Source organism: Tachypleus tridentatus, chromosome 3 (genome assembly GCF_004210375.1).
Source record: "Tachypleus tridentatus isolate NWPU-2018 chromosome 3, ASM421037v1, whole genome shotgun sequence".
Classification (NCBI taxonomy): Eukaryota; Metazoa; Arthropoda; class Merostomata; order Xiphosura; family Limulidae; genus Tachypleus; species Tachypleus tridentatus.
Window position 1 is genome coordinate 14,867,830 of NC_134827.1, and position 27,560 is coordinate 14,895,389.

Sequence of the window (27,560 nt, forward strand, 5' to 3'; positions counted from 1 at the left end):
TAAGGATTTTATGAAGTCAATGGTCAAACAACTTAAAAATGTATGTTTTGGGTTCCTAAGTGGCTACTTTTTCAGCAGTCAAGTAATTACACAAAAACCACAATTTTAAGTGTGCCTTCCCCCTATTATTCTGACATATTTCAACCAATTTACAGGGAGCTTACATAAAGAGAGTTTTTAAAAGTTCCAAACAGAGATATAGACAATTTTGTAATTCCAAATTTTCTATGAAGGCTGTTGGAGCCATGAAGAGATACGTACAAACTTGGGGTTTAACATTTTGAATTTCGTAGTTTTTATGGATGTTTTTTGTTGTTGTTTTTTAATTACATATTAGGAAAGTAATTTTTCATGCCCTAAGATAACCTTTCATTAATCATGAATTTACATAACTTCAGGGAGCGGGTACTCCAGCTAGTTTTGCGATATATTTTTAACCAAGGTCGTTGATTACTAGATCAGCATGGCCAGGTGGTTAGGCGCTCAGTTTGAAATTTAGTCGCGATTTCGAATTCCCATCCCACTAAACCTGCTTGCTCTTTTAGTTGTGAAGGTTCCATAATGTGACATTGATAAAATAATAGCCCAAGATTTAGCGGTGTGTGGCGATAACTAGCTGTCTTCCCTCTAGTCTTTTACTACTAAATTAGGTACAGCTATAACAGAGAGCCTTCGTGTAGCTTTATGCAAAATTCAAAACAAACAAGGTTTAATCACCTCCTTAAAGTTCTGAAGAACTCCGTGAGCGGAACATTACGTATAAGATCAACCAATATGGTCGAAGTTGAGTAAACGAAAGGTGTAAAAAAATAAACTAAACTCAAGCTTCCAGAACAGACTGAAATATGGTTACACCCCCAAATTTCACTCTGACCTACCCAAGTCCCCGTCGCACCAAACATGCTCGCCCTTTCAGCCGTGGGGGCGTTATAATGTTACGGTCAAACCCACTATTCATTGGTAAAAGAGTAGCCAAAGAGTTGGCGGTGGGTGGTGATGACTAGCTGCCTTCCCTCTAGTCTTACACTGCTAAATTAGGGACGGCTAGCGCAGATAGCCCTCAAGTAGCTTTGCGCAAAATAAAACAAAACAAAACAAATAAACCTACCCAAGTTCATTCTCCCTAGTAAGGCCCGGCATGGCGAAGCTTGTTAAGGCGTGCGACTCCTAATCTGAGGGTCGCGGGTTCGCATCCCCATCGCGTCAAACATCCTCGCCCTTTCAGCCGTGCGAGCATTATAATGTTGCGGTAAAACCCACAATTCGTTGGTAAAAGAGTAGCCCAAGAGTTGACGGTGGGTGGTGATGACTAGCTGCCTTTCCTCTAGTCTTACACTGCGAAATTAGGGACGGCTAGCACAGATAACCCTCGAGTAGCTTTGTGCGAAATTCAAAACCAAAAACAAAAAAACAATTCTCCCTAGAGGCTTAAAAATCGTATTACCAATTTAAAAAATGTATTATTTTTTCACAAACTGTGAGAAAATTCAACAAAAATTATAATGTTCTCTCAAGGGAAAGGAGCTGGATCCGGGCTTGCTATTATTCAAGTAAATTATTACATGTGAAAAAGAATTAATTCAGAAAAGCGTTGACATGGTCTAATGTTCGGAACGTTCAGCAAATGCATCACAATATCTGTAAAATATTTATATTTTTGTGCATTTATATATATGATTTTTTTTTTGTGTGAAAACATTTTAGAGTAACTGAATTTATATTTATGCGTGACATTGTAACTCGACGACGTTTTCCCAGGAATTATATTAAATCATACCCTGAACGTCCTACCAATATACTTTGAACCAATGGACGTAAAAAAAATAGTATCACGTGACATCTTCACTTTTGAGTCATGATTTAACAACGTGATATTAGCGGGACTAGAACTTCACGAGGAAATTGTTATTCCTATAATATTCCCTGATGAAAGATGTGATAAAAGGCAGGAGTGGTATCCTAACTAAACGCATTCGTATCCTCTATATAGTTAACGCTGTGACCAGGGAGAAAAAACAACAACAACTACAATTGGAGTCATTTCTTCTGCACTACAATGGCAACAAAGTAAGTTTCTTTAGATTTTGTTTTTGGTTAAAACTGTCATATGGATTACAAATTAATCAAAACAGGAAAGCTAAATGGGATTAGGAGAAAGTTTTAATACGCCCATATTTTTTTTTGGTTCACAAAAGTATAAGAGTTTTCAGATCTTAAAAGTTGTGCCGTCTCGAAAATAATTTTAGCTCAAACTCACAATGACTTGCATCTCGATTTTAGTGACTGCCGACAAAGAAGAAAGGTGTAAAATAAGGCGAAGCGATAGAAAGATCTCTTGACTTTTACATAACAAACAATGAAATTAGTATATATTTATATATTTAATAATAAGGCGCAATCTATTGAACTTATTCAGGGTTGTTCTTGTTCAAAGGACACGAAAGAACTTTAAGTGGTGCAGACATAACTTGATTTCAAACATATCATCTGATTCTTTCTTGTCGATTTATCTAGATATTAATTGCAGTCACTTGCATATTGTTCCTGTTTTCTGAAAGATCGTTTCATTTCTTGTTTTGAAAGTAGTCTAGTGATTACCTTGCTGGGTTTAAGATTCGAGCCTGCGATATCACTGAGTGGATTGGGTTTCAGGTTTTGAATACTGTGAGCATTTATAGTTTCTCATTAGTTACCTTCACTGTTGTTAGCAGTTCTAAATTAAGAACGAGTTTGCTTGAATTTTAATCTGTGACCCGATCAGTTAACTCATGCGTCTAATAAGATACTGTTCATGTTGGGAAAAAAAAATCTTTTAATCACATAAATCAAATTTTGTCCTTTTTTTTTTTTGCACTATAATTATCCAACTATTTCAATCCAAGTTATATTATTTACTTTATGTGTGTTTACATTTAGCAAAGCCACCTTGGACTATCTGCTGAGTCCACCGACAGGAATCGAACCGCTTATTTTAGCGTTCTAAATCCGTAGACTTACCGCTGTACTAGCGGGGACAATTTACTTTATTTTAATAATTATCAACAGTCCCCTTACCGCCACATCGTTTAAATTGTAAAGTCGATCCATATTCGATTCAATAGTCTAATAGCAAATTCATTAATAAAAACTAACTGACAATTGTTGACTTTTTTTTTACGTAGCTTTGACCTTTGACATTATAGATCCAACGAAAAACAACCAGCTTTTTACACACATTTCATCCCTCAATTTTGCCCTAAATTCCTTCCTCGACACACATGAGCGGAGGCAGTGAATACAATGCTGTCCGATTTTTCTAGAGCGTAAATGCATTAAGAGAACACTTAGAGCAGCACAACTGCAAGTGACAGGATGCGAAAATCTTGAGCAGAATATAATCCTCTTCAGTAATCAGTACAAGATGGAGGGATGAACGTTTGCAACGCTTACTTTATTATTTCGATGTCTTATATTCAGTTTTAAAAACAAAATAAATCCGACACAGAAATATTGTTTTATTAATATATATATATATGAGAATCAATTATTTATTCTTATTAGTAGTGGTTTTGGCTACTTTCACTAATTAGTTCCTGTTAAGTTCTATGACACTCTCTAAAGAGATAAAGGTTTTACAACCAAGGTAGTCATCAGACATAAGCTTAGTGTTTATTTTTAGTTTCCTCTGGTGTAGTTAACTCGGCGTTATCGGGTTTTTTCTTAGGATCATTCAATAACAGCTGATGCCTTCTGACTTACAACGTAATTTCTTCAAAGTGAAGAAGTATGAACAGATATTATAATACTTTAAAGTTGTTTAAAGCTTATATCACAAAATGTCTTTACTACATGCGTTTCCAATCATTTCTCTAACACTCACTAGTTTAACGGTTTCTTTTTTCTTTTCTTTTTTTGCTCGTGACACCCTAATCCCATTTACCTTGCTTTACGCGACACTTCTAGCAACTTGCAGTGACACACGGTTTGGAAGCCATTGCGCCAGTCCTTTATCTATACCCACATATTTCTTTCCCTAACGTGAATATTTTTTCCACGCAAAACGCTTTGGAAGCATCTTTTACAAAGAAGTAATTATATAAATATAATTATATAAAGTTTCCCTTTTTGTTTTTCAGGGAGGGTTGGTTTGGTTTGTTTCGAATTTCGCGCAAAGCTACACGAGGGCTATCTCCGCTAGCCGTCCTTAATTTAGCAGTGTAAGACTAGGAGAAAGGCAGCTAGTCATCACCACCCACCGCCAACTCTTGGGCTACTCTTTTACCAACGAATAGTGGGATTGATTATTACATTATAACGCCACCACAGCTGCAAGGGAGAGCATGTTTTGTGTGACGGGGATTCGAACCCGCGACCCTCGGATTAAGAGTCGAGTGCCTTAATCACCTGGCCATGCCGGGCCTTGGGGAGGGGGAACTTTTAGGATAACTGGAGTGCTGTGAAGAAACTTTAGAGTTTAGTTTCTTGGGAGATGGCGGTTACACTTTAAATAATGTGTATGTGTGTGTATTTTTCTTATAGAAAAGCCACATCGGGCTATCTGCTGCGTCCACCGAGGGGAAGCGAACCCCTAATAAAGCTTCACAATGAGCTATCTGTGCTCTGTACATCACGAGTATCAAAACCCGGTTTCTAGCGTTGTAAATCCGAAGACTTACAGCTGTCTCAACATTTTAAATAAGTAATAGTAAAATCCTTAAGAATTAAACGAATTATTTATTCTTGAAATAGTAAACATGAAATATATTAAACATTTTGCATCCCTAGACAAGAACAAGATTAGCTCTTTGCCATCGCATGTTAAAGTGTTTTTCCTTCTTCTAACAATCACACTATTCTAAGATTCTGCTGAGAATTCCTCACTATCATAAAAATATATATAAATTCCACGTGAAATAGGAATATTTCATTGAAAGTCACGTGCGGAATAAATCTTCCATTTCGCGATGAAATATTCCATTTAATTATCTGTTTACAATATACGAACGTAAGACTTTTTTTTTTAATGATACGAAATTAACGTTAACAATATATAGAACATGTAAAACTGAAAACACGAAGAGCCCATTTTAAAATATATATTCGAAAAGAGAGTAAAATTAAAATCCTAATTAAAAAATACGAACTATTCTGTACTGGAAGACATTGTAGTATTTTCGTATAGACTTCGAAACGTTGTCCCACTCTAGAAACAGGAAGGAATAACCCTTTAAATCCAAAACTACATTGTGACGTCATAGACAAACAGTATTGTTAATCATGTTCCGAATGTTTAATTTTTGAAAACCTGAAGTTTGTTGATTCGTTAAATTTACTTCACACTTGTGCCTAAATGTTACATCTCTGACATAATATCAAAACCCGAATTTTAGTGTTATATGATCTTAGACGAATACTTGGGCTACTAAAGTGCAAATAATTAGGCTTAGCTAAAGCAACGTGTGTTCAAATTGAAACTATTTTTTTCAGACACAGGCCATGGGTGATGTAGCCGTATAAAGACAAAATGGTTGTGATTGACATAATATAAAAACCCGAATTTTAGTGTTATATGCTCTCAGACGAATAGTTGGGCTACTAAAGTGCAAATAATTAGGCTTAGCTAAAGCAACGTGTGTTCAAATTGAAACTATTTTTTTCAGACACAGGCCATGGGTGATGTAGCCGTATAAAGACAAAATGGTTGTGATTGTATTTGTGTTAGCATATAGATAGTTAGGCAATGGGATAATCTTGTAAAGTCAAAGACAGGCAATAGTGTTATTATTTTCTGAAAAAACAACAACACTCTTACAGTTTGTATCCTACAATTGTTGAAGGCGTGATCATGAAAAAATCTTGTATTTTTATATGTACAGCTTCAAAGCATTACTGCTGTTGAGGAGCACTTTTTTCATTTTCGCTATGAAAAAGCGTTTGAAACTCTATTAAAAGACTGGTTTTATAATTATAACTTTCCAAAATACACCACAGTTAAGTACAGTGCAATATAGCTTTCTTGTTATGAGAAGTTACATTAAGAAGTTATACCTAGATTATTGTTTGTTTTTCGGATATTGTTATATATAAGAGAACAGTAACATATCGCACGACCTTCTCGATTAAAAGCTTAGCCACTGACAGTTATTTTCTTTACGTGTGTGTGTTTATTCCAATTTGCAAAGACGAATGCTAAAAAATAAACTACTTTGAAATCTTTGCATAACACATGTAAACTCGATTATACTTTTTCAAGGTGTTATTTTTAAATTTGGCTGTAGGCACAAGGCCCGGCATGGCCAAGCGTGTTAAAACGTGCGACTCCTAATCTGAGGATTCCGGGTTCGCATTCCTGTCGCGTCAAACATCCTTATCCTTTCAGCTGTGGGGGCGTTATAATGTGACGGTCAATCCCACTATTCGTTGGTAAAAGAGTAGCACAAAAGTTGGCGGTGGGTGGTGATGACTAGCTGCCTTTTCTTTAGTCTTACACTACTAAATTAGGGACGGTTAGCACAGATAGCCCTCGAGCAGCTTTGTGCGAAGTTTAAAAACGAACGAACAACCAAGCTCTAGGCACAAAATGCTCGTAAAGTTTGTATTTTAGAATACAATATCTAATGTCTCGCTAACCAAAATTTCAAGTTTTCTAAATTCAAACAAACTTAAATGCTAGAATTTAAATTGAAGAAAAAAGAGAAATATATATATCGTTCTGCCACAGATAAAAAAAACCAGACTAAAAATTAATAACAATTACAAAATGCCCTTATACTAACACAAACTTCTCGGTGGGACAGCAGTAAGTCTTCGGACTTACAACGTTAAAATCGGAAGTTCGATTCCCCTCGATAGGTACCACAGATAGCCGGATAAGGCTTTGCTATAATAAAAGAAATATTCCCATACTAACGTACGAGAAAAAGAGTTTTTTTTCTAATTGAACACAAAGCTACACAATGAGCTATCTGTGATCTGCCCATCACGAGTATCAAAACCCAGTTTCTAGCATTGTAAGTCCTCAGACATACCGCTGTGCTACTGGGGAGCAGCTCTCTTGTGTGCGTGCGTCACTATACATACATATACTTTCCCCACTCTGTGTATGTGTTTATTAAAATATTTGTTTGTTCTCAAGCGTGTGTGATTTTAATTATTGAAGTGCAGAAAAAGAGTTCTTAGTTTCGCATAAGGAACGCACCAGCAGAAAAATGTTCATAAAGTTCTCAAATTCTCTCTTCTTCTTTCTGAAAGCACACACACACAAAGTTAACTATGAGTTATGCTGCTTGATGAATTTGGTCGATGTGCTTCTTTATAGACATGTCACGTGGTCGAATCACGAGCCTCACTTCCATTGTCATCGCAGTCTAGGCTCATGGCCAGGGGTGTATTAATTCATCAAACTATCAAGCTGCTGGAATTTCCCTTCACCATCACATCAGCGAGCACTAGAACTGCGGTGGAAAATAGGAGCCAGTAATTACTTCCTCATTCTGTCAGTTTCGGTCTTGTGATAGACGCTCGGGATTAATACTTCAGTTATCCATATCCAACCTTCCTCTGGTGGGGGAGAGGGGTTTTCCTTTTGGTATTCCTGACTAAATAACACACGTCTCTCTGACTTTCACATTGAACGTATACGTTAACACAATTTTGTGTTTTACAAATGCTAAAGTGTGATGGCAGAATATTATTTGAATAATTACGAATTCGTTCTTCAGTGGAATTTACGTTTCTTTTATTTTATCATTTGTTCTCTTGATTGATTTATTAAGATTATATTCAAAAGAAGTAACCAGTGTTGCTTCAATAAAGATGGCGTAGTAATACTTGTTAATATTTATTCAAGTACTGCAAAGACATTCGCTTTTCATATTATTATTTTTTCTACTGCGAAATTATTTCTAATATCGCAGGAAAATCTATTGAAATGTGAGGTATGTCACACATGCAGACCCAAAATAATCACTTTTGTGCATACAGACATAGATTAGTTAAATTTGAGGATTTAACCATTTCATGTAAATCGGTAGCATCGGTAACTATCGGCAACTCGTATTTAAGTTACAACTTATTTTCTATTGTGTAGGACAACAAAATCTTCTTAACTAATTCTAAGGATTTGGCACTTCCTTTATGGCTCAGAGACATAGTGAGTTACCAAGACCATCAAAACCAAGATTCATACACTTGTCAATAAGACTCTTTGTAACGTTCTACACATTAAATTACCTGATGTCATCTGTAACATTGATCAATGGGAACAAACACAGCAGCTATCTGTCCTGGAAGAAACAGCGAAGGACATGGGGCTGGATGGGTCACACGTTCAGGAAGCCTCATAGTAATGTGACAAGACAGGCACTTGAATGGATCCCACAAGAAAAAAAAAGGAAATTGGGGAAGTCAAGGCCGTTGGATTTTTATGGGCTCAGCCGAGGAGGACAACCCAATTTCGGGGTTGATGGCATGAAATAGTCATGGCCATATTTTCCAGCCAAAACTAAGAGGAATAAGATTATAATAATAGATCTTCCATGTGAATTAGTCAATTATTAAAGTTACAATATATTTACAGCTTATTTCCAAGAGAAGGGGCCAAAGATCGCTTGGAGGGGTCACCTGTTTTAACCACTCGCACAACTAAGCAGTAGGGTGTTGTCTGACAGTTAGTTAGCAGACACTAAAATTATGTCGCATAATGGATGCTTAACGTTACAGTTTGTACTATTGTGACACCAGTAAAACGCACTCTGTAGGCTACAACACAGAATGACATATGAACTTCTCTTAATTTTGGTTTTTATTTTCTCTTCAAACAGAACTCTTTCGGGACTCTGCAGAAATACATCAAGTTTTTTACTGTGCCGACCAACAGAAACTTTACACGTAATTTTAAGGATTTTTAGTCTTCCATGCGATTATTGCGTCGGACAGCAAAAGCGTTATAGTTAATTTAGTGCTTATGTGTGAATCAGTTAATGGAATTATATAAGTTGCAACGTATTACAAATTATTTTATATTGTTTCGAACACTTAAAATTTTATGGTAAACACAGAGATCTCTAAATCTTACTCTATATGCATCAAGCGAGTACCAAAGTCGACGATTTTTTCGAGCTCCCTCTATTGGCTCTGCTTTATTACTTTGTGTAGTTCAAAATATATCGTGGTTATAAAGAACCTCCGCATAGTTGAAATCAATACATGTTAGAAACCACATGCCCTCGAGGAAAATTGTTTCACCAGAGGTGCACCGAGAATTATACTTTTCATGAAGTAATATATAAGAATTGTGTGATGCATTTCAAAACATATTGTGTATACTGCATGCATAAATTGCTTCTCTTTTTGCAAACTGGCACTGAGTTTATTTGAATAAACTAGGTATCAATACCCATTGTACTGAGAGGATCCATGAATTGTGTTTATTTGGTAATAGACTTAATATGCCGACTGGGAATGACAGAAAACACGTTGAAAACTCTTGTTAAAACTTTTTTAACATTCTGCACAGTATTGAAACTTCCTGAATAAAACTCTTGATTCTTAACGCGTCTTTGGGATAAGTAGTTTCTAAGATGTAGTGATTTTAGATATGACTAGAGAATGTCTGTACGAGTTGTATTTATAGAATGTACAAATCATGACTTTATTATGATAAACGTGTAAAAAAAAATCTATAAAATTATTTAGCAATGCTATAGGCAAGAAAAGTGCAAACATAAAAGTAGGTGGCAAGTTCGAATCCCAGACGCACCAAACATGCTCGCCCTTTCAGCCATAGGGCGTTATGTGATGGTAAATTCCATTATTCGTTGGTAAAAGAGTAGCCTAAGTGTTAGCGAGGAGATGATGAATAGCTGCCTTCCCTCTAGTCTTACACTGCTAAATTAGAAACGGCTAGCACAGATACTCCTCGTATAGCTTTACGCGAAATTCAAAAACAAACAAACCAAAGATGCTCGCCCTTTCAGTCGTGGAGGCGTTATAATGTGAGATCAATCCCACTATCGTGGTAAAAAGAGTAGCCCAAGAGTTGGTGGTGGGTGGTGATGACTAGTTGTTTTCCCTCTAGTCTTACATTACTAAATTAGGGAAGGCTAGCGCAGATAGCCTTCGTATAGCTTTGCGCGAAATTCAAACCAAATCAAACCAAACCATAAAGGTAGAATTACATTATGTTTGTTACATACATTTATAGGACCTAGGAATTGCTTTATTAGTGAGCTTTATTCATAGACCTTATGCTTCGATAATCTCTTTAAGGGCAGCCTAAACTTTATTACTCCAAATAACCCACGAGTCTTAACCGAAAGTAGTTTGAATAGTCACTCAAATGAGACCTTTGGAATTTTGTATAAAAGCCTCATAGTTGTTGAAAAATTCAGGACACACGAAACAATAAACTCTAACCAATGAAACAAATTGTTAAAGACTAATGAAGATTAACTTTTGTAACACAAAATATTGTAGCCTTTTTAAATAATTACAAACTAGCTGCCGCGTTCACCTTATGTCATTTACAAATGTTCGTTTCTTCGGTATCATTTACGATCTGTGTGTTTATCTGATACCATATTTAATATTTCTGTGTTCAACTTATACCAGTTGCAACCTGTGTTTTATCTGATACCACTGCAATCTCCGTGTGTTTATCTGTTATTAAATACAATCTGTATGTATTTATCGGATACCAGTTTCAATCTATGTGTGTTTTTCTAATACCAGTTACAATATGCGTGTAGTTATCTGATACTAGCTACAACCTGTGTGAATTTATCTGATGCTAATTACAATCTATGCGTGTTTATCTTATATTAGTTACAATTTATGTGGTCCAACAGTAATTATGAAGGCTTATAACGCTAAAAACCGGATTTCCGTTCTTGTGGTGAGCAAACCATAGTTAGCCCAATGTGTAGCTTTGTTCTTAACAATAAAATAAACAAGTAACTTGTGTGTATCGATTTGATACCAGTCACAATCTGTGTATATTTATCTGAAATCAAATACAATCTTTGTGTATGTGCTGCTGATACCAGTTTCAACAAGATTATTAAGAATTATTAATTTAAGAACTGAAAACAGGGGCCTCCAAAAATGTAGATGAGCCAGCAGCTTAAAGTAGAAACACATTCTACTAAGATTTGAAACAAAGTGTTGACATTATTACTTCAAGCTACAAATCCCTATTTTTGATCTTACTAAATGTTTTAGCTTCTAGACATGCTTAAGGGTTATCCGCACTAGCCGTTCATAACTATTAAATGATATATTAAATACGTAGCAAGTCTACGTCACCTACTGCTAGTGCTTGGCCTTTTAACGATTAGTGAGATTGACCGTCACATTATACGTCCTCACTATTGACAGGGTGGAATTAACTCGGCCACTGGTTTCGATCTTGAGACTACTAAATTGAAATTAAAGCGCCACTAGTACACTACGTCACATAATACATTTCTCTTATAATTTAGTCAAAATTAAGCCTTTTTTTCTTATCAAGGCGTTAGTTTTGCATCGTGAACATACGGAGTCTCACGGAAACAAACTTAGCCGTTTTCAAGGCTAGAATGAAATCATCAGCTATTTCAGTGACTCTTCAGCGATTCCTTAAGTTGTTTTTGTTTTGTTTTTCAGTAAGTATTCATGTAAATAAAAACAGTTAATTCAATGACATTGTATTAATACACATACTTTAAATAACTATGAGCTTTTTTTTGACAACATTTATTAGTTTCTAAAATACAGACTCTACAACAAGTTGACACACTTTCTACAACAACTTGAACCAATTTTAGGATGGCAAAATGCCAGCATTGTGAGTTCTCGTGTCACCTGGCATTTCCAAAATAGTCTGGATAGATGCTTTGGCTGAACTGAACAAAAGGGGCCTGAAAGTTATTTAACAAATAAAGTTCTTATCTACTGTAGAATAGAGTAAAAAACCATTCAAAGAAACCATTTCTTCTCATTGTGATCTCTGGGGCTAAGAAGTTAATTTGCGAGGAATCATTTACGAACTTTTTTCAAACTGTGTTTACGAATCAACCGTTTCCGTTTGGGCAGAATCGTTAAAAGTCAGTTACAGGCTAGTATTTGTTACATATGCAGTTACTTGGGTATCTACATCAACGGTACAGTCAGGTTGTAATGACATTCTAATTAGACTGTCATTTGTAATCCTTATGTCTCGTTGGCGAAGTCTTAATAGTTATTATGTAAGTATTTCTTCAATTGACAGTTTTAAACCTCTTATAAGAGCTGCTGTTCCTAACTGATGTGTGTAAGCCGTTTGTTTTGTTTTTTTGTCATATCATAGCGAGTAATAAAACATTTTCTTATTTTTGAAATAAGGATAATAAATTACTGATTGCGAAATCTACATTTTGTAACTGACCAGCTCGTAATGTCTTTAGAAGTTTAAAACATAGCATTAGTTGCAATACTATTACAACTGTTGTTTTCGTCTGCTGCCATTAACTTCGGTTTCTCATCCAAAATGATCTTTAGATATGGTTAGTTTTCAACTAAACATTTAAAATAACAAGTTATTTGTAAGGAAAATATTTTTTTAAGTACAACCCATAACTATTTATTTATTAATGTTGCATATAAATGACAGCAAATGGTAACCAAATTCCAGTGTCTCATTTTTGGTAAACGCATATACACACATATATTGGTCATCTAACACAAAAGCTTTTACACATGGATCCAAATCAGTTCTTTTCTCTTAATGAATTTGGTGTAACCTATGTTTTATCTGTAGAGTACAGACAACTTATTTCGAAACCACTAGTTTAAAGAGCTACGGACGTATGTGCGTTGCTTTTGGTTTTTATGTTAATTCAAATTTGAAAATTTTAAATACGTCGTCTATTTTACAATTTGACAACAGACAGCAGTACGGGTTTAGTTTGTCGCAGACGATTTTGGGGCCTAGCGTCTGTTGTATATTTTGTTGCCATTCTTGTTTTCAATATCTCATGTAACCGATTAACACATTCCTTCTACATGCCCATTGTGTTTAACTGTAACTTATTCTTGTTGGGTGATTGGTATTGTATTTCTTAATAGCTGGTCGTACATGTTTCTGGAGAATATTATCTGTACCACCATAACGTTTAGATATATCTTATTAAAAGAAGAAAGAAAACAGGCCTCCCATGCTATTTCCTCCTAATTCGAATGTTCGTCAAGCTAACAAAAATAATGCTCGTGTATGTGAAACAAGCTTGAAATGTGTAAGATATGTATAACTTAACAGGCAGAACTGAGAACGTTTCTTTCAGGTATCAATTTATAACTCAGATTTGTGAGCAATGTCCTCCAGTTCTGCTTGCATCTAGTTGCTGAAGTTTTTAACATAAATATATAGTTTTTCCGATCATCAGCGAAAGTGTGTTTGTTTTGTTTTGAAGCACAAAGCAACACAGGGGACTCTTCGTGCTGTACTCCCCACAGGCATCGACACCCATTTTTTAGGTAGAAAAGCCTTCAAACATATTGATGAAAAACTCGGGGGAGCATTGATGAAAATAATCCTGTTTACCTCCTGATGTACAGGACATTTACACCCTCTACCCCACAACAAAAAAAGTTATGGATACTCATATTACTGAGCTACAGATACACGGCCTAAGCTTACTTTGGCCATCTTTACAACATAAAGTTAAGAAAACATTTGTTATTTTTTTGCCTAAACGTTATGTCAAGTTCTCTCGAACGTGACGTGCACTTAGTGTGTTTTTGTTGTTCTTGTTATGAACCAAAGTCAGTTCTTGCTCCAGTGGAACTGGACAAAAGGCCTGAACATATTTTTCTATCTAATCTTATTAATTTACCATTTTATAAACAATAATTTCTTTTTATTTTCGTTCGCTTCTTTCTTTACTCCCTTTGTTGCTATTTTTTCTCCTACTTCTATCTTATTTCGTTATTAGGTTTTCTCGTCATACTCCTTCCCCTTTCTTTTCGTCATTATCCCGCAGAGTTGAAGAAATATACATACTGAATACAGCCAGCAGGTGGTGTTGTAATCACTGCCACCATGGAGTATTTGTATTTATTGATTTTAATTGTGAAAACGTTTTAGCTTTATTAACTGGTCTTACTCTGTGAACTGAGTTGAACACTTGTCAAGCGTCCATCCTCCTTGGCACAGTGGTATGCCTACGGACTTATACTGCTAAAAAATCGGGCTTCAGTACCCGCTGTGGGCACAGCCTAGATAGCTCTCTGTGCAGCTTTGTGCATAATAACAAACAGTTATTAAGTGTGGGTCAAATATGCTGAAAGGTTTCAACGTACAATTTTATAGTATTTGAGAAGTTAATAGCTTTTACATAACATGTAAGATATTTTTGTCGAATGTTGAAGTCATTAATCAGAGCTGGTTAAATGTAGATCGAAATAAAAGCAACTTACAACACGCCAGAAACAAGATTAACCCGTTTAATGTTTTCATACCAATATACATATATGTCAATATACATACGTGGAACGAAGTAACTGTGCTTCTAGTGTTATGCACTCAGCGACTAGCATGTTATTTAGAAATTACAAGGATGCACATACATACATATACTTCTGTTATTTCCTCTTTCGTTGGATATTCTATTAATTATGTTCCGACTTAATTTCGGGCTGTTCTGCCAACAGCCTGTTCTACTGTAATTTATTACGAAAATCATATGTGCTGTTTATTCCATTCTTAACAATAGGAGAAATTATTTATTGGTTTTAATGAAAAGCAAGTCAAGCACTTAAACAAGAGTTAAAAGCAATAACTTAACAAAGTCTATTTTGTAAAATAAAGATAATAGTGTGCAAGAAACCTAAAACTCTGCTGTGAATAGAATGCACTGAAATATCTGTTTATGATATTTTCAGTCGTAGTGTTTACAATTCCAGTGCTTTACCCCATACCTCACTCTTGTAAGTTTGCCCTTTAATCATACCCTGTAAGGGACTACATAGTCCTTGTCATAGTTACTTCCTTACATGTCCCATTCCTCGTCATCATCCTTCTTGTATGCACTATGGACCCCAAAGAAGCAAGGCTACAGTAGTGCTTCCACCCTCCCATTATTTAGTTTCATTCACAGTATTTGATATTTTGTTGAAGGATTTATCTTCCACCCCTGGTAATATATCTCTTACAACCACACCAGTCCGCCACCTACTTGCTGTGTATTGGTCCCTGGTCGCTCAACAGCAACACAAAACTATTATTAGTTCATATATTTGGGAACATATATAAAATTACTGAAAAAACACAAAGAAAATTACAACTTCCAGCGTATTCTCTTTCTAAAACTTTTAAACCAACTGCTTATAAACAGACGTTATTTAACACCATGTGGAGAAGCTGGATTAGAATCAAGATAGATTGTTTACCTAAATCTGTTTCTGCCAGCACAGTAGCATGTACGCTAATGAATTATGTTTATGAATGAAACCAAAGTGACACCAAAGAAACACACATCTATCATTCCTCGCCATCATCCTTGTTGTCTGCATTATAAACTCAAAAGAAACAAGGGTATAGTAGTGGTTCCACCCTCCAATCATTTTGTTTCCATTAGAAATTACAGGGATGCACCAACATATACACATAAAATACTTCTGTTATTTCCTCTTTCGTTGGATATTCTGTTAATTATGTTCCGACTTAATTTCGGGCTGTTCTGGTACCAGTCTGTTTTATTAATGCTATACAAATGCATGTTTGTTAGTGAATAAACTAAATCACTTAATAAAATATTCAAAGATGTTTAAAAAATTATGAACCCGACTGTATAACGTTGTGATAAAAAGAAGATATTTTTAGATTTTTGTAAGTGTTCCCAAAAACCTAATTTGGATAGTTTTAGTTTTATATAGTACAGTTGCTAAGTTAGTGGAGCGTGGATCTCAAGGGTATATCCTTGTGTCACGTTTCGCTTGACAGTATTCAATGCGCGTAGTTTCGATTTTTTTTTCTTGTCGTCATTGTTCTTACTATTAATATTTGGGAGGCCCGGAATGGCCAGATGGGTTAAGGTTTTCGACTCGTAACTCGAGAATCGTGGGTTCGAATCCCCTTCACACCAAACATGATTGTCCTTTCAGCCGTGGCGGCGTTATAATGTTACGATCAATCCCACTCTTCGTTGGTAAAAGAGTAGCCCAAGAGTTGGCGGTGGGTGATGATGACTAGCTGTCTTCCCTCTAGTCTTGCACTGCTAAATTGGGGACGGCTAGCGCGGATAGCCCTCGTGTAGCTTTGCGAGAATTTCAAAAAAACAAACAAGCAATTAATTTTTGGTGTAATTATTTATATTATTGTATTATATGTATTTGTTTTATTTATACAATTTTTATGCTCTCTCCATAAGAGTGGTTAAATAAAATAAGTACAAAAAAGTCATAAGCTATGAACTATGCAAGGTCATGAAATGATACGATGTTTATTGAAGTTACAGTTTTTGTAAGTTGAAAATGTTATCCATGATGTATGTTTGGATATATAGCGCTTAATAACATTTTCATTATTTACAATGTCATGTCACGTGGGAAGAAGATATGCTTCTTACCTAAACATTAAATAATGAGGATATAATATTTTTAATGGGGCACTGTGAGGCTCTAAAAGTCAAGTCCTGGAAAAAACGATACATCTTAAACGTAAGTTTGTATTCTTTGTTGACCTTGACCCTTTTAAATAGGTATTTTATAACTATTTCGGTGCTGTTTACGTAGTTCGAGTGTTAAAACATATTTTCCCTTTCATTTTTTTATTATTTTAATGTGTTTTATTACAAACATTATAGTTTTCCTAAGTCACTCATTCATACGGCCAGACGATTTTTGTATTTCCTAAATTACCCAATGACGCAGTCGTGAGGCTTTTGCATTTTGCTTTTAACTTGTATTTCGCGAAGTTTATTCAACCCTAACTTAATGTTCTGGTAATGTATTATTACAGCAGAGACTGGTCATGCAAGTGTAATATATTTAAGTTTGAAATATTTTAAAATAACATCACATCACCTTCAAGAGTTTAAAATTAGGGACGGCATCAGGTAAATACAACATACGAACGAAACACAACTGTAAATGGTATACTTGATGTGGAATTATTTGTGTGACCAATAGCATAGTTGTATTCTTGAAATATAACATTGAAGTTCAAAACGCTCTTCAATAAATCAGTGTGTTAAACTTGAGGATTTTGAACGCAGAGGCCTGGCATGGCCAAGCGCGTAAGGCGTGTGACTCGTAATCTGAGGGTCGCGGGTTCGCGCCCTCGTCGCGCAAAACATGCTCGCCCTCCCAGCCGTGGGGACGTATAATGTGACGGTCAATCCCACTATTCGTTGGTAAAAGAGTAGCCCAAGAGTTGGCGGTGGGTGGTGATGACTAGCTGCCTTCCCTCTAGTCTTACACTGCTAAATTAGGGACGGCTAGCACAGATAGCCCTCGAGTAGCTTTGTGCGAAATTCCAAAACAAACAAACAAACTTGAACGCAGAACTTGAGATTAGATCCACCTCGTGGACACAGCGTATATAGCACAGTGTGCAGCACAAACATAGTAAACAGAATAAAAAAAATAACTCTAAAGTTGGTGAAATTTAACTGAATGGACGACAACTGCCTGTTATAGAAACACAAGTGTAGAGGACGAAGTTTTGAAAGCCTTTCGTCCATCAGAGAATACTCTAATGGTATTGCACATTATAGCACATTGTGCAGCATAGGGCTTAAAAACACATATAGTAAACAAATAAGAAAAATACTCTAACGGTATTTTAAATTATTCCCATGATCACAAACAGTACGTATCGTACTAAAGTTTTATCGAAGTTAGCCTAATTCTGTAATCCTGTCAGAAATCGATTTTATTTATACTTTACTTACCAAGTGTTTCAAAAATGTTTAATAATTAATTAAATCAAGTAGTCACACCAAAAGACTAATTGTTAAAAACTTTCTAAATAATCTTATATTTGGTTGCTCAGGAATAAACTCTTATTGACTTAATTTGACCCGGCATGGCCAAGCGTGTTAAGGCGTGCGACTCGTAATCTGAGGGTCGCGGGTTCGCATCCCCGTCGCGCCAAACATGCTCGCCCTTTCAGCCGTGGGGGCGTTATAATGTGACGGTCAATCCCACTATTCGTTGGTAAAAGAGTAGCCCAAGAGTTGACGGTGGGTGGTGATGACTAGCTGTCTTCCCTCTAGTCTTACGCTGCTAAATTAGGGACGGCTAGCACAGATAGCCCTCGAGTAGCTTTATGCGAAATTCAAAAACAAACAAACAAACAAGTTTATATATATATATATATATATATATATATATATAAACAACTGTAATCACATTTGGTTGCTCAGAGACAAAAATTACTCGAAACCAAAAAAATATAAATAATTATATTTGGCAGATAAGAAATAATATTAACCTAACTTGAGTAACAAAACAAAATGTTAAACATGGAATATACCAGGAAGCAAGAAGAAGGCGTGTACATGATGTAATATGAGTGGTTTGTTTGTAGTTAAGGGCAAAGCTACACAAGGGGCTATTTTTGTTCTGCTCACTACGAGTACCGAAACCCGGTTTCTAACGTTGTAAGTCCGCATACGTTTATAAGTATGTTGTAAGATAACGTACACATATATATACGTACAGACACACATGTTTAAATATAACCTATATTCGATAACCACTCTCAAAATACTTAGCAGTGCACACAGATGCAACAGCCAAATAAAAGTTACAGATATGGAACGGAAGTGTGTGTGTCCCTGTGAAAAGGTTAGTTGTAGCAGTAGACTAAACCACACATCAGTAAGCGATACACTATCATATCGATGTCATATTCCTTTGCAGACGCAAAACAAATTTAAATTAAGGGCGCATTTGGATGCTCGAGTCACCACAATTTCCACATATAAACTACCAACCACTTTTTATGCATTGCTGTGTGAAAGTGGCTTATTCTGTAGAAACGAAAAATAGGAATATATAAGTCGTTAACTGGAGATAAAACTTAGCCCTTAAAGTTGGCTACCAATCATACATTTTGTTAGTTTTAGAGAAAGGCTACATTAGACTATCTTCTGAGCACATTGGAGGGAAACAAACCCCGAATTTTAGCGTTCTAAGTTCGTAGACTTACCGTTGTCACATTGGGAGATCCTGCATTCTATTTTAAAAGGTATCATTAGAAACAAAACTTAAATAGATCCATTAATCCCGATTTTAGTCAACGAGTAAGGCGAAACCAAGTAGAAGTGGTCATGTGAAACACTCAAATAAACCCTAAGTACAAACTACAAAGTGAAAACACTAAAATGTGTCTCACTGAACGGGACATCTAAAGAGAGAAAAATTCAACAGCAACAGGAATACACCTTTATCAAATGCAGCACATTCACATGCCTCTAACAGAAGAAAAACTTTTCAAGTTAAATAAAAAAAGAGAGATATATGATCAGAAGGTATGCACATCTAAACTAGTGTTCACTTTTTGTAGCCAAAAGTTATAGAAAGTATATGCTCTTAAAATAATATAAAAATAGGAGTAACAAGTTATAAAAGGTGCTCTAACGTTAATATTTTTTTTATCATGAACGTATTGGAAAGGAAAACCGGGGGGGGGATCAGTTATGTTTATCACTCAGGGTAGGTTTAGTTGTTGTTTTTTTTGTTTGTGTGCGATGTTACACACTTTAAGACGTATTGGACGTTAATTTTATAGTTCGTCAAAGCTATATAGATGCTATACTATATATCTTTTTTTTTAAATTTGAATAATGAAATTAACACAACAACTTCGTTCTTTTTATTACTCTTTACTTTTTCATTAAATGATTTTTAGGATTCTTTAACTTCTGATTGAAGCCCAGTGGCTTAACAGTATGTCTGTGGACTTACATTATTAGAAATCGGATTTCGTCACCCGTGGAAGGCAGCGCACACATAACCATTTGTATAGTTTTGCGCTTAGCTACAGACAAATAAAACTCCTAATTAAAAATTTAAATATTTATTTTAATAGAAAACACAAAGATGACAGCAGTGTAACTAGATGGGAATGCGGATTTCTGATTACTTTATCCAAATACTTGAGGCCCGGCACGACTAGATGGTTAGGGGAGTTTTACACGCAATCTGAAGGCCACGAGTTCGAATCCTCATCTCAAAAATATAATCGTCCTTTCATCCGTGGGAGCGTTACAATCCCACGATTCACAGTTGAATTAGAGACGGCTACCTAGCAGAGGGCCCTTGTGTAGCTTTACGTAAATTTCAAAAAAACAAACTAACCTAACACATAAAGCCTGTGAAACAGGTGTGATATACCGTAGTTGTGAAAAGAAACATGTTTTGCTATTACAGTAGTTAATTAGTTAAACACAGTAGTTAATTAAAAAAGAACGGTTTGTAAACACAATGACATTTATTGTAGATTAAAAAGTGTGTGAGTGTGTTTTTCTTATAGCAAAGCCACATCGGGCTATCTGCTGAGCCCACCGAGGGGAATTGAATCCCTGATTTTAGCGTTGTAAATCCATAGACATACCGCTGTACAAGCGGAAAGCGCATGAAAAAGAGAGACCAATGTACTATCGAAACGTGTATATTTCTTACAATAGATATAATTATTCTTACTGTGTTGTGTTGTGTTGTGTGTTTTTTTTGCGCAAAGCTACACGAGGGCTATCTGCATTAAGCGTCCCTAATTTATTAGTGTAAGACTAAAGGAAAAGCAGCTACTAACCACCACCCACCGCCAACTCTTGTGCTACTCTTTTACCAACGAATACTGGGATTGGTGATCAACTAATAACGCCTCCACGGCTGAAAGGGGCGAACAAGTTTAGTGTGACGGTGATTCGAACCCACAAACCGCAGATTACGAGTCGAGCGCTCTAACCACTTGGCAATGCCGGGCCTATTTTGCTTACAAGTCGATGTTTATTAATTTACTACTAGTGGTACCTCCTGATACTTCCTATCGTCTACTACAAAACTCATTTTGAGAAACCAGATCAATTTATTTGTTTTAACCTCACTCTCGATTCACAGGCTGTTCTATTGATTCACCATTGATCCCTATCGATTATCATTGGTCTTAAAATTTTGCAGTACTCTTAAAAGTTAATATCAACAAACTGAAATACTTTAAACAACAAGCTCATATGTTAACATCGTGACATCTTTTTTTGCTGACATTCATTAAAAATTAAACAACTAAAAACTGTAATAAATAATTAACACTGAAATTTTATGTCCCAAAACTAGGTATTCAGTTTGTCTGTAATGGTATAAATCACGTAGCAGTTTAGTTTGTTTTGAATTTTGCGCAAAGCTACGCGAGAGCTATCTGCGCTAGCCGTCCCTAATTTAGCAGTGTAAGTCTAGAGGGAAGGCAGCTAGTCATCACCACCCACCACCAACTCAAGGGCTACTCTTTTATCAACAAACAGTAGGATTGACCATAATTTTATAACGCCCCATATAACGCGAGCATATTTGGTGTAACGCCGATTCGAACCCACGACCCTCCAATTACGGATCGAGTGCCTTAACCACCTGACCTACCTGTAGCAGAAGAATGTTTGTTGGTGTTTCTAGCATCAAATGTTGTCCACCGCGGGGAATTGAACTCCGGATTTTAGTGTTGTAAATGCGTTAACCTATCTTTGACACCCCAGGGTACAATAAAAGAATGAAACAGTATGTTAGTAAATGTGATATTTATCTCATAATGTTTGACGAAATGCTTTAGTGTTTGATAAATGGTATAATATTATTTTTTTCGATTTGGAAGGTAACTTGATTAACTGAGACATTTTTTTATCTGTATCAGTTTGATAACCCTGTCAAATTTTTCATTTTATTTTGAAGATCCTGGCTTGAAATTGTTTGCCAGTGTTGGATGTTTACCAATATTCTAATTTATTTGTTTTTGGCAGAAGTTCTACATTTTGACCTAATTTTAGACATATTTTACTGAAACAGCACTATGTAAGCTAATTTTGATCTGGCGTTATTTAGTTCTTACTTAGTAAAACATCATAGTATGATCTGGTGTTATTTAGTTCTTACTTAGTAAAACATTATAGTATGATCTGGCGTTATTTAGTTCTTACTTAATAAAACATCATAGTATGATCTGGCGTTATTTAGCTCTTACTTAGTAAAACATTATAGTATGATCTGGCGTTATTTAGTTCTTACTTAGTAAAACATCATAGTATGATCTGACGTTATTTAGTTCTTACTTAGTAAAACTTCATAGTATGATCTGGCGTTATTTAGTTCTTACTTAGTAAAACATTATAGTATGATCTGGCGTTATTTAGTTCTTACTTAGTAAAACATTATAGTATGATCTGGCGTTATTTAGTTCTTACTTAGTAAAACATTATAGTATGATCTGGCGTTATTTAGTTCTTACTTAGTAAAACATCATAGTATGATCTGACGTTATTTAGTTCTTACTTAGTAAAACTTTATAGTATGATCTGGCGTTATTTAGTTCTTACTTAGTAAAACATTATAGTATGATCTGGCGTTATTTAGTTCTTACTTAGTAAAACATTATAGTATTTTTGATTCAAATAATGCAAATATTACTTTTTTTTGACACAGGAACAATAAAAACTCTGAAGAGAGGTCAGGCATGCCAGTTTTAGTAAGGTGTGGTTTTGGCTTTTTAGTTTTTATAGCTGAGTTGTTGTTGTTTGGTGTGTTTGGCCTTTGCATGTTTTGGATCATTCATTATTGCGGAGGCGTAGCCTGGACCCAGGATGTTTCTAAACAGCTTAATCTGCATTACATTCTGATGATTGGTGGATTCATTTTTTTCAACGGACAAGGTCAGTCAAATACGTCTGTATTCTTTATCGTACATAATCAGTTCGAATATTCCATTAATATAAAAATATAATAATGATTCTATTAGTTAACCCTACATGAAGAATAAATCATTTACTTTTGAAAGGAAAAATCATTAAACTGTTTTCGTCTAATTTTAAACATGAATTCATTTGAATAATAGTTGATCTTCATTAATTTCATTAATGGTCAGAAGGACACAGGACGCACGTTCCGATGATGTTATCTGTTTGTCTATGCTTGTTGTTCAAGATGGCGCATTGATTTATTCTCCCCTTCATCAACTCATTAGGTTTTTGAAGCTCGCAGATAATTATCGTGAGAGGACGATTAAAGCACAAAATACGTTACTGATTGGCTAATGGACCTCACTTTGTGTTCTAATCGATACTGTCAAAAATAAATTAGTCTTAATCATTGATAAGATAGAGTTGAAAACTTCATAAAAACTGCGAAACCAGTTTGAGAAGACTTGTTTCTGTTATTGTTTATTACTTTGTTTTATTTTTTGTGGGGGAGGGTAAATTTCGTGCAAAGCTACACGAGGGCAATCTGCTCTAGACTTCCTGATTTAGCAATGTAAGATTAGAGGGAAGGCAATCACCACCAACTCTTGGAGTACTCCTTTACCAAAGAATAGTTGGATTAACTTTAACATTATAACCCCCATGGCTGGAAGTATGAGTATGTTTCATGTAACGGGGATTCGAACTCACACACTTAAACTGGTAGTAGAGCACGCTAACTACCTCGTCGTGCGGAGTCTTTGGGAAAACAAGAAAAAACACCTGTATTGTTTTTTTTGTTTTTGAATTTTGTGCGAAGCTACTCGAGGGCTATCTGCGATAGCCGTCCCTAATTTAGCAGTGTAAGACTAGAGGGAAGGCAGCTAGTCATCACCACCCACTGTCAACTCTTGGGCTACTCGTTTACCATTATAACACCCTCACGGCTGAAAGGGTGAGCATGTTTGGTGCGACCAGGATTCGAACCCGTGACCCTCGGATTACGAGTCGAACGCCTTAACACGCTTGGCTATGCCAGGCCTAACACCTGTATTACAGAAGAGTTTAGAAAATCCTTTATTTTATTAAATGTTGACGTTCACCATGATGGGTTGCACATGGGGCCTAAGAATCTCGTAGACGGTTGCGTACGGTCTGATCGGAAATCCTACGCAGCCCTGGTATGGTTGAGGCAGTAGACGTCGCAGTGGTGGTCCTATCCCGAAGATGACGTAACCGGATGTAGCGATCTTGTGCGGGCGTGGTCACACGAGGTCTGCCAGATCGTGGACGGTCACGAGTTGATCCATGTTGTTGGTGACGATTCCATAGCCTTGTGATGGTGCTTGGGTGGACATTCACAGCTCTGGCAACATCTGATCGAGATTCGCCTGCTTCCAAGCGACCAATGGCGTTGTTGCGTTGTGCTTCGGTCAGTCTTGGCGTAACTGTATTGCGTGTCGGTGGCTTAACACTGAGCTATGGAAACCAAGAACCCGTCACTTTTATAGGGATTTTGCACTTGCAGAACATGCAGATCTCTCAAACAAATTTATTGGACACGAATGCGTTTTGGCGAAAAATCCGATGTTTTCCTCCGTTTTCAATGTGCACAACTTTTATTGTAATTTTGGTCTGACAATCAGTGCCTTAACACGTGTAACATCACATACTTTTACCTTTTCCCAATTTTACCTTTTCCAGTGTGTTTAAGGAAGGCCCAGCATGGCCTAGTGGTTAAGGCACTCGATTCGTTATCCGAGAGCTGCGGGTTCGAATCTCCGTCACACCTAACATGTTTGCTCTTTCAGCCGTGGGAACGTTATAATATGATGATCAGTTGATAAAAGCGTAGCTCAAGAGTTGGCAGTGGGTGGTGATGGCTGCCTTCTCTTTAATTTTACACTCCTAAATTAGTGACGGTTAGCGCAGGCAGCTCTCTTATGGCTTTGCGCGAAATTCAAAATCAAACGAAATAAACAAGCAACAAGCAGAAATAAAAATAAATACACGTATAATATTGATCCCGTAGTGGACGTTAAATTACTTAAAATACTCGCGTATCCAAGTAAATAACTGGTAACACGATCAGGTTTTAATTATGACTTCCAACCAAGAAATTATATCGACGAGTTGATATAAGGATACTAATTAAGTCGTATTTCATGTGAACGTTTATAAGAAGTTTTGTCACTGGTTTGCAGTGTTGGCGTAAGTATACACAGTTTAATCATGGGAAAAAATCAGGCTGATTCAGCTAAGGTGTAGGAGATAAATTATAGGTGGGGTGGTCAAAGTTTATTTGATCGATTGAAGTAAGGAAATCTGCTTTACAGGCGTGTCTATTATGACCAAGTTAATGGTTTCCCTTGAGGACTGGGAAGATCTTGGGTTCTGGATTACATTTCATTTATTTTCCTGCGAGTGACTTTCATAATTTTGATGCATTTTTACTGGGACAGTTTAAAAAGTTGGAAACCCCCAGCGCTTCTTACGCTGCTGTTCATTGATTATGTAATCAGTTTAACGTTACAAATATTTAAAGTGTTTACCACTGTGCAGATATAGCTTAACCATAAAAAAAATGTTATGCCACATATTGTTTCATTTTATTTTACTGAATGGATTCTGTAGCCTATCTTATCTGTTGTGTTAGTAATCACATCATGTCAAGCAGTAGAAATTAAAATGTTTCTACCGACCATTATATTTCATTATGCAATATTCTAATCAAGACTTATTCCCAACAGCGATCCTCGCATACCGTTGTTTTGCTTGTTGCAAGAAGATCTACACCAAAGTGATCCATTCCACTTTCTTTGTCTTGACCATATCGTCTGTCACAGCTGGCCTGATGTCATCAATTAAAGCCCATGAAGACGCTGGAGACAAACACTTCTACAGTTTACATTCCTGGGTTGGCCTTGCTACCATGGGAATGTTTGCGTTGCAGGTGAGTTAAAATGCTGTTTTTTTGTGTGTGTTTTTTTCGAGAACTGGCGTGTTTTCTTAGTTAGAATATTATCATACTATACCCAGCTTAGCGAGAAACATTTTACGCCTGAGTCTAACGCTTTTTTCACCACATGAATTTTACTTAACATGTTTAAACATATGTTATGAATTAAATCTGTAGCTGACTTTTCCACCAGGAAAACACAATCAGATTTCTCAATTCATAGATTTCCATAAATGAAACGTCCATAGATAACTCAAGAAAGACCTTTTTATAGAAAAAATTATCTTGAAGTTTTTATAAATTGGTTTCTCGAATACAATCTACGTGTTGAATGGTATTTAAGGTTTTCAAATCAGACGTTTGGGTTATAATTGGACCTTTATTTTTCACGAAAAGCACGACTTATAAGATAGCAAAAGCTCATTCAAAAGAAAACAAAAGATAAACACACTTAGGATAGAAAATTGAAGCATATAAATGAAAATATTACCAATCTGAAAATCATTTTATATATGTTTGATTTTTATATGGAAAATCTCAAGCGGCCATAGATATATAAAATACAAACTAATGTTTAGAAAAACAATATTGTTTTTTTTTTCAGTTTGGTAATACTGAAGCTATTAGTATCACTGACCTTTGTATCGACTATTGTGCAACTATACTTTTATTTGTATTACCATCTAAAGGTTTCCTGCATTGACAATTTTATAATTTTCTGAAATGTTATTTTCAGAAACATCTTACATAAACAAATAATGCATCAAAACTCAAAGATATCAATCTAATTTTTATTTAAATGTTATTACGTTTACATGATACTAAACCTCCAGATGTTGAGTACATATCAGTGTTAAGTTACTAAACTTCCAAATGTTATGTGCACATGTTTAACCACGTGTTTTTAGTTTATGGTAGGGTTCGTTTCCTTCTTGGTGTTCCTCTGCTGTGACAACGCTACAGTCAAGTTTCGGCAGCGATTGCTGCCAACACATATAACTTTTGGACTAATTGTCTTTGGCATGGCTATAGTAACTTGCCTCACAGGCTTGATGCAAACAGCTCGGCATAAACTAAGGTAAGATATTTTAATTTCATATTTAATGAAAAATTAGTCGTCTCGAAGTAAGGTAAAATCACATTTGAATAAGTTTAATTTAATGTCTGAAGATAAAACGGACTTAATACTAATAAGTTAACTTTATGTATATGACATATTGACTCAATTAATTACGTGGGCTAACTTACTGTCTGTAAAAAAGCGAAACTCGCATAGATGAAATAGGTTTTGTTGGTGTTTGTTGATGTTTGTAGTTAGGATGGACTTAAGTATGTCACTGACGTTAATTTTAATGAGTAGATATTTTGCTATCCCAAGTGGATTATCTCGATTCTTTGGGGTAAGATAGATGAAGGTGTATGGCTTACGTTAATTTAAATGTTTAAATATTTTGGTATCCCAGGTGACTTGACTCGATTTTTTGAGGTAAGATACATTTTAGTATGTTACTTATGTTAATTTAAATGTTTACACCCTTGTGCAAATTAATTGAAACAAATGGTCATTTTACAATATTTTCAGCATGGAGGCCGGTGTAGGCTCGCTGGACCCGCTGATTTCCTTTAATAGTCATTTTTTCACACAGACGGCGTCATTAGCTGTGTTTTGCAGTACGGTCGATCTATTTTTGGGATATATGACGACATTTTGAGAAATA

At 35.8% G+C, this 27,560-nt stretch overlaps 1 protein-coding gene across 2 annotated transcripts in view; it reads left to right on the forward strand.

The window, feature by feature from the left end:
• The first annotated feature begins 1,924 nt into the window (after positions 1 to 1,924).
• LOC143246398 (uncharacterized) overlaps positions 1,925 to 27,560 on the forward strand; it is a 31,936-nt gene continuing 6,300 nt past the window's right edge. Inside the window, exons 1-4 of one of the 2 annotated variants that reach the window (XM_076493028.1) lie at positions 1,925 to 2,067; positions 22,633 to 22,859; positions 25,634 to 25,836; positions 26,751 to 26,920. In XM_076493028.1, the coding sequence (XP_076349143.1) occupies positions 2,057 to 2,067; positions 22,633 to 22,859; positions 25,634 to 25,836; positions 26,751 to 26,920 (611 nt within the window). In that variant the 5' untranslated portion in view covers positions 1,925 to 2,056. Of the gene's footprint in view, positions 2,068 to 11,836; positions 12,204 to 22,632; positions 22,860 to 25,633; positions 25,837 to 26,750; positions 26,921 to 27,560 lie in introns of those variants that run through there. The other variant, XM_076493029.1, reaches the window with a different exon arrangement.